General features: G+C 40.7%; 1 protein-coding gene across 1 annotated transcript; it reads right to left on the reverse strand.

Annotated features, from left to right (window-relative positions):
- Nucleotides 1-1,178: 1,178 nt before the first annotated feature.
- On the reverse strand, nt 1,179-6,236 carry cdx1a (caudal type homeobox 1a). Its single transcript, XM_050042263.1, has 3 exons — nt 5,314-6,236; nt 4,190-4,338; nt 1,179-1,769 (listed from the first exon to the last, which is right to left on the reverse strand). Exons 1-3 carry the CDS (start codon nt 5,657-5,659, stop codon nt 1,584-1,586), a joined length of 681 nt encoding a protein of 226 aa, XP_049898220.1. The 5' UTR covers nt 5,660-6,236; the 3' UTR covers nt 1,179-1,583.
- Nucleotides 6,237-9,139: the final 2,903 nt, after the last annotated feature.

A 9,139-nucleotide genomic window follows, 5' to 3' on the forward strand; every position in this document is an offset into this window, starting at 1 on the left:
TCAGCTAAAATGTGCATCATAAGTCTCCGGCCTGGCGCTTTTTCTTCTAAATTGGCAAATCTCAAAAGCAGTCCTCAGTCTCCCTACTAGGCTACCTATTGATTCCAAATCCAAAAGAGGAAAAGCCTTAGTGAAATGGACATGGACAGATGTGTTGGTGTCATCGCTGGTGTCAAAGTTTAAGCACTAAATAATCATAAATAGCCCACTGCAGAGTCGTGACTTTGCCATAAAACATATTAATGAATGGTCAGTCAGGCGAATTACTAGGCTGTGTCACCTTATTTATAAGGCACAAATGTGTTTTGTGACTCTAGATTTGTTACCCCCCTCTTTACATTTAAAGGTTCGTTCATTTCCATAACCGCTTATCACGTTGGGGGTTGCTGGAGCCTATCCCAGCCGACATTGGGCGAGAGGCAGGATACAGGGTCCAGGGACAGGGCCAACACACGCCTGGCAGGGCCAGCACATAGAGACAGACAACCATTCACACTCACATTCACACCTACAGGCAATTTAGAGTCACCAATTAACCTGCATGTCTTTGGACTGTGGGAGGAAGCCGGAGCACCTGGAGAGCACCCACGCTGACACGGTGAGAACATGCAAACTCCGCACAGACTCTGCTCCCCCACCCTGGGTCAGAAACAGGACCCCTCTTGCTGTGAGGTGACAGTGCTAACCAGTAGGGCTGCAACTAACGATTATTTTCATTGTCGACTGATCTGTCGATTATTTCTTGGATTAGCCGACTAATCATTTTATCGAAAAAATGTGTTAAAATGTTGTAAAATGTCAATCTGTCTCTCCCAAACCCCAAAATTATGTCATCTAATGTCTTGTTTCGTACTCACGCCAAAGGGTTTTAGTTCACTGTCATGGGAGAGTGTGTAAAGCTGCCAATATCTGAACGTAAGAAGCTGCAGTAAGAGTATTTTGGGGCACTTTAATAGTACTTTTCTATGAAAAATTACTCAAACCGATTAGTCGACTACTAAAATAGTCACAGATTATTTTAATAGTCGATTAGTCATCAATTAGTCGACTAATCGTTGCAGCCCTACTAACCACTGCACCACAGTGCCGCCCATGTTAAAGGTTGCTGACCCCTAATCATTAGGGGGGCAAGTTTAGGCCTATTTTCATATTAATGCATACATATTTGACCACAGATGGACAGACGCATTGTCACTTTTATCAACCATGGTTAAGACAAATTTCAACATCCTGATAAAGAGAGAAGGACTGAAATGCTTTTTCATTGTTGCTTTAAACTACAATTCTTAATGAAATTTGACAAGTGACAAGTTATCAAGTGAATCTTTGTTCTTAAAATCAATATCCTTGTGCTGAAAATGATCCATATTAACACATTAAAGTCCTGTAATTGGCAAACGGCCACCAGGGATGATCAGTGCGACAGATATGTAGTGCTTCTCATTGTGAAAGGCAGGAAGTACAGCATTATGACATCATGTTGATGTGAATCATCATCATCATTCATTCTGTGGTAAACTTATAAAAACAAAACATGCTATGTACATATTTCACGCTGTGTCAGTCTTCCATGTGAAATCCACCTAGTACTCCTCTGATACTGTGTCGGACAAAATGTTGCTGCTGGGGCTGGTGGTGATGTGGGTGTCAGTGGGTCCGCACAGCGCAGGCGGGGTGGGTGTAGTTGTGGAGGCCTGCTGAGAATGCTGCAGCTTCTTCCGGTTTATCTTCCTCTCTTTGGCACGTCTGTTCTGAAACCAGATCTTCACCTGAGATATCAACACCAAAAATATATTTGTTAAGTATTTAGATCAGAAATAGCAAAAGACGAAATGTTCTAACGCTTTCCTTGGATCTATATCTTGGGCCTTTGCTATCAAGTGTGATATCTTTGGTGGTTGGTGACATGCAGTGAATCAGCTGAACATTCTCTCGCCTCTGCTTTAACTATTTATTGCTAAAGTTTAGTAATTTCCTTTTTGCTCAGAATGACTTTGCTGCACTCAGCTGTGGGTTTGACAAACAGAGTGAGCAGGCGGATAAAACAATAATAACAACAATAATAGCATCGCGAGAGAGTTGCACTCAGTTGTGGGTTTGTCGAGCAGAATAAATAGGCGGATAGAACAATAATAACAGAAATGATTGTGTACTGAAAGAGAGGCAGGGTTTCACCATTAACACTACTTATGCGAGATGTTTTGTTTGGCCACATAACATTATGGTTTATAGAGGTTTCTGCTGTTTCATCTAAAGCTGGTTTCTCAAAATGAGAATGTTAAAGAACTTTCTGCTGATGTGTCCGGAGTTAGTATTGATATCTATATTCATAACAATAAGAAAAATACAGCACCAAGCAACTACATGGACCAATAACTGTACTTTGAGGAGCGGCAGTTTTATTTTCTAATATCACTAAAATATCAAATAATGTAAATCACATGAAGAAAGCCGACCTAACCCTTTCCTAACCTCTGCCCACTACCACCTCACAAAAACATAAAGCAGAAACAAAAGGGATCAACCCATTGTTACACCTCATTTCATGAAAAGGAGGAACTCCCCTTGCAGTTCCTCTGAGTTACTGGCAGTCTATTTATTATTGTTTTCCAGGCCCAATTTTAAAGTGAGCCTACGTAACTTTTGAACTTTTTTAACTTTCATGTCTAATACAACACACCCTTGTGCAACCCAGTGCCGTCAGAGGTTTTTGTGTAACAACCTTACTAGAGCTGGTACGACCACCAGCTTGTGGTGCATTTACAAACACAACATTTACAGTAAAACTTGTGGCTGCTGTTCAGCAAGAGTAACACAATGGGAAGAAAAACAATGTTTTAACTCTTACATTTGGCTTTTCCTGAAGCATTTTCTCACAGTATCTTTCAGCAGACGTAGTTTGCAGGAAGGTCATAATAATGTGTCTACACAGGAGGCAATAGAGTGTTGCAGGATTGAGTCCTAAAACCTGTAAATGAGTTAGCATTTTAGCACTCCTGTTTTCCTTGTCTCACAGTCAATGAGTTTGCTGAATGGGTTTTGGTTAAATTAAGAGATTTTCACATTCTGTTCCATGACATAAAATATGTCAGTAAATACCCCACTCATAAATTCTGAAGCTTTTAGGTTTCTTAAAAAAGATGGTCGCTAACATGTGGCTAAATGAGACTACAGAACGTCACCACATTGGACACAGCTTTACAGCCTTGTTGTGTGGTGATGACGAAATAATGCAACCATGGTGTAGTTCATTTATAGCCTAACATTAGCTTTTTACTTCTGGCAATAGCATTAATGCTTAAAAAATCATAAAAGTGGTGTTAATTTCTGCAATAACCCAAAATCCAAAAATTAAATAGGCTTTTTGTTGAAGGAACCAGGGCGATGTTAACTTCCGTGTTGGCCTACAAATAACTATGTGGCTCTCACCTGATTGATTAATGCTCCCTACATGGGTCCTAGTGTCCCCCTGCTACATTACAGTCCCTTAAATAATGACTTTCTTTAACAATGTTAAAGAGTTTGAGTTTAATTTTTCCTCTACATTTGCTCCTGCCTATTTCAAACACTAGTGCAATGTCCGTTCAAGAACTGCTCATACAAACAACTTCACACTTGACGCAACTCTTCCTTGAGTCCTGAGCAACACCCCTACCCTGACGTAGCTGCGTCCTCTAGCAGTGCTACAGTATATGCATCATTTGGGTGAAAAAGCTGACACAAACATTTTTGGCCTCAATGAAATCATAGCCCGTCTATTTCCTGGAACAAAAGAGTTCATTCTGAAAAGTTGCATCACTGATGCTTGAAATGTTTGAGTTTGTCATAATGTAACATCTCTGGCCTTTCTTTCTTCCTCTGTTCTTCAATATACTGTAGTGGGCAACAGATGGCGAGCTGAATCCAGCATACCTAACAGTTAATAGGGTCCCCACTCATATCCCTACACAGTGTGTTCTTCTGGCGGTACTAATGCACTACTAATATGTCCCTGTAGATCTCAAGAGCTCACACTTGACACTGCACTTCCTTGGGTCCTCAGCAACTTGCCAAGTGTGAAGTCGATCAGATGAATGGTTGTCCAAAAAATCAAAAGAGAAGAGGCTCCTTCCATTTTGGTTGGATGTCCTGCTTTCATTTGTCTACCCCTTACTTTTCTACCTCTAACTTTAATTTGCTCCAGTCTCACCTGTCTCTCAGAAAGGCTCAGTGCCATCGACAGCTCAGTCTTCCTCCTCATGGTGATGTAGCGGTTGTACTGAAACTCCTTCTCCAGCTCCAGGCGTTGCTGGTCAGTGTACACAACCCTGTACTTGTCCTTAGTGCGAGTCTTTGCTCCTGGATCACACAGAAATAACCCTGATTTAGTAAAACAATAAATACAAGCTTAGTTGGGTTCAGTGAATGTAAGTAAGCAGGCGTGTTAAACGTGATCATAATGTCAGTGAGTCACGTGCACTGTGAGCCAAACAGATGACTAATGTGTGTGCGTCTGGTGCCACGTTCAAGTTCAGGCGCCACTTAAAGCCTCATCAACTCTATTAATCACACTAACTAGAACTAATGTAAAGACTTCCCACTGCGTTGCATCAGTGGTTCCCCTTATCACCGTGAGTGATGTTTACATAGGTGTTTACACAGGCAGCTATTCATTGACATGCATGTTCACACACGTACACACACACTCTTAGGAAAAGGTGAGTCAGAGTTATTGATCGGGAATCTTGACTGTGTGACAGCATCGATCGAGGCAGACCAGTAAGCAAGCAGGCCTGAGAGTGTCGCCTTTAGTGGAGATTCGGTTTGACTTCTGCAGACTTCCTGTAGTGCTGGTGTTATCTCGTCAGGCTGTCACCCTTTCGCACCCACCCAGTGGACAGAGAGGGTGGGGAATGACATTTCTGCAGACTTGTCGGCCGCCACTGTTAGCTTTGCATTGACATCTCAAACCATGCTGGCGGAAGGGAGAGGCGAAAAGCTTGATGAATGTGTGTGTGCAGTCAGTCTGACTTCACTCTGTGTGCATGTTGAAATTGTTCCTGCCTATGAATGTGTGTTTTACCATATCTGTACACCCACTCAGCAAATGGCTTTTAGCTTGTCATCATCATGTGATTGCACCAATACTGATGAAGTGATGTTAGTTTGACATCCTTAATGTTAGAGTATGGTTAGACCTATGTCATGTTTGATTTGTGATCAGCACCAAAAATTTTAATTATTTTAATAAATAATTATATCTTTACACAGACTATTTATGATTGGCCAATACAGTGCCTACATGTAACCATGGTATCCAGTATGTAATCCCACCTGTGGCGGATGGTCTGATGGGCTCATGTGGTTTCCTCCTGGAGCTGAAGGGGTCCTGTCCGGTGATGAAGTTGTACGGCGTGAACGACCCTCCTCCAGCGGCGGTGGGCGTGCCGCTCAGCTCCGGGGAGCAGAAGCTGACCTGCCCGGCGCTGGGGCTTGACCCCGGGAAGCTGTACGGATACTCCTCCCGGGGAGCGTAGACGGAGTTCCAGGCGCTTGTCGACGGGTCACCGACTCCCGGGACGTGATGGTAACTGGTGTAGTCATACGGAGGCGGGAAGTACTGACTGTTCAGTGACAGCGTCTGAGCCGGGTGTCTGGCCGACTGTGAGTTGGGGTACATACCGGTGTCCTCGTGCGACAGGTAGGGTGACTCTCAGGTAAACCTCGGTGAATCAAACTACCGGGCGCATGATAGGCCTCCTTGTTTACTCCCAGCAGGCTCTGCTTTCACATCAGTCTAAGGTTCGGCTACCTGTGCACTAAGACTACACACACCTTTATAGATTTACTGCCGAGGAGTTCAAAAGTATCATAGTGACGTCACCTTTTACCTGAGACCCACCTGCCTGCTCGTCTTGGCGACGTGAGGGCATTGACCTAGGTTTACCCATCCTGCCCTGGTGGATCATTCTGATAGGGCCATCATGTAAGGTGTGCGTGAGGTGTAGCCTACATGTGCACGTGCATCATGTGATATTCAGCATAGAGATTGTAAATAGAGATATGAGCAGGCTCAGTGGTGGTAATATATTTTTTTTTAAGTATTACCACAATGAAAAGCATATTCACAATTGTACCTCATGAATATTATAAGCAAAATGAAAAGTGAAAGTATTCATTAGGCAGGTCAGAAGGTATTTCATAAATGCAGAGGTCATGTGTCCAAATTGCCCCATATACTAATTTGCATATTTATCATATTATTTAACTTTTGAATTGTATTTTCTATAAATGTTATCTTCTTACATTTTTTATTATCATTATTATTATTTTTACAACATTGTGAAATATGTGCAATAATTTTTAGAAACATTTACTCCTATTTATTGTATTTATTTATTTTTTTTTGCCTTAAAAAGAGTTAAAATTTAAAATATTCATACTAAAGAAATATCATAACTAACCTTAAGAAACCTAGCATGTGAAATATATGTGTATTTGTAAAGTATAAACACATTTTGATGTCATACAACCCCCTTAAGTTCCCAGAATTATTACAGAGAACATGATGATATGGTAGACATAGGGCGCCTGTCAGTTATATAAAGTATATTGCATTAAAGTATTTTTGTTTCTGTTATCAGATTATCGTAACTGACACATTGACACATGGGCACAGTTTCTTCTTGCTGCAGCTATATTGAGGTTAAACTAACCTTAATGAATTCATATACAGATCAGTAGTTTAAAGTGACATATTTTCTAAGATAAGCTATATTTGAAATGTCAAATGTAAATGTATAAAGCAGGAACTGGCCCCGCCACATAGATGTTTGAAAAGGCCTAATATTTGCCTGCGAAATGTAGTGGAGTAGAAATACAAAGAGAAGAGGCATAACATGGGAAGATGCAAGTAAAGTACAAGTGTATCATAGCTGTACTTTTGTAAAGGTAATCAGTTACATTTCCCCAGTAAGAAGACATAATGTACTGCATGCTCATCAACAACAAGTGCTAAGCACAAATTAGTGGTTCCTCTAACATGCTTCCCTCCACTGGCTGTTATTTTTAAACAAAAGATATCATCAAAAAACAACACAGCTTCCTCTTTTTATTCTCTTAACAGACAGTTAGGTTAGAATGCAGGAAGACAAATTTGATATGATTTTATGATATTATTATTTAGGGGACAGTGAGGTGAGGAACCCAGAGGACACATATGCAAAAAATGAGCTTGTAATTGTTGATTTTTATGATTTCCATCTGAAAAACAACCTATCCTCACTACTTTCTGTAATGTATAGTCAGCTACAAATGTGTTGCAAATACAGATTTACAGAAGCTGGCCATTATAATCAAGTTTAAAGTCATGGTAAAGTTTTATAAGTTTATTATCCACTATGTCCCTGCTTAAAACAGCCACACGAGGGCAGCAAAAAACTGAATACTAGCAGGTAATTCACCACAGCTGGAGTCTCTCAGAGATACAGACTTGTAGTTTCCAAACATATGATCAGTATGAGCATATTTTTCACTCAAAATGTCATGAATGAAGTATACTGTGTTTTCCATATGTTGAGCTTGTCTTCTGCATCTGAGTCGGCCGAACATTCATAAAAGATTCATGCTGGCACGTTGGTCAGAACAGTCATTATCTGCCATAACAGCCATCAGCTGTTAGCATGAGACAGGCGCATGTTAATGGAGAGAAAAGTGCTACAGGCCTGAACATTAAGTGCAACATCAAACTTATATCGCACAAAGCTTGAAACATAGCCGCCAAGTAAAACAACTTGGATAAAAATAAGGACATGTGGTTTTAGCACTTACAGTATACATTAGAGCGTGTGCTAATGTACAAACTGGACTGTTTGGCTTTACATGCTCCTAAAACTGGCGCTGAAAATGTTCTCAAACATTCAGATCTCCAAAAAGATCCCTATGATGTGTAGCACATGTCTGCTGCTGTGTCCGAAAAATGAAAACCTGAGCTATTTTCAGACTGTATAACTCTTTAATATTTATTTGAACAAGGGGTTACTATAGAGAATGATATTTAGAGATTCAGTTAAAACAGTGCAGCGTAACCCAACGTTCAAGTTCATCGAGGGGGAACTAATAAGAGGCTTGTATCCTCTTTTCACCAATTCTAAAAGCTCACATGTGTCAGAAAGAGAGCTGCTGTACTGTAGGTGCCCAGACACACCCAGAGCTTTCATCTTCCACACTCAGGCTTCCTCTATGGCCTATTACAGTCTAGTTATCAAGTGCTAAACACCTACAGCACGTCTGTAAGATTCTGCTTCACCAAGACAGTCAAACACTGAAAACTCATTCCAGTTTCAGTTGTTTTATTTGATCATAGAGTGTGAGGCAGTCTGTGTACCCACTAAGAAGTGCCTCGATTTCAATAAGACAGCAGACAAATTTTGGTTTAAGTAATGACTATGGTGACACCATGCAGGACTGCATCAGTTTTCTTTATTTTTATTTATTTGTTTAACCTTTATTTGACCAGGAAGTCCTACTGAGATTGAAAATCTCTTTTACAAGAGAGACCTGACCAAGGTAGCAGCCAATCCAAACACATATAAAATGCAACAAATACAACATATGATACAAAAATCCACAATAAAACAACAACTATTCAAACATAGTGGCCTCTCAAGAAAAACAAGCACATGTCTCTGTCACCACATTCTTTATGATACCCTTAAATTCAACAATGGATTAGGGTTTCTAATTTTAGATCTTTCTTAAGATTGTTCCATGTCCAAGGTGCAGAGTAGGAGAATGCAGTTTTCCCCAGATAAAACCCGGGGTACATTGAAAAGCAACCACCTGTAGCTGGTAACTACCAGAGCTGACACACAGAAGGGTGTCCGCCGGAAGTTTGCCCACTATTGCTTTATAGATAAAAATATACCAGTGCTGTTGTCTGCAAGTGGTCAGTGATGTCCAACCCACCAAATCATAAAGAATGCAGTGGTGAGTAAGTGACTTTGCATTTGTAATTAAAACATAGAGATGCATGGTACACTGAATCAAGGCTACTTAAAATGGAGGATGCATGCGTATACAATATGTCACTGTAATTAATCACAGACAGAAAAGTAGCATCCAAGTTTTTCTTAGCACTGAAAGTAAGAGGTTACTGCTC

The sequence above is a fragment of the Epinephelus moara genome, chromosome 4 (assembly GCF_006386435.1).
Source record: "Epinephelus moara isolate mb chromosome 4, YSFRI_EMoa_1.0, whole genome shotgun sequence".
Classification (NCBI taxonomy): domain Eukaryota; kingdom Metazoa; phylum Chordata; class Actinopteri; order Perciformes; family Serranidae; genus Epinephelus; species Epinephelus moara.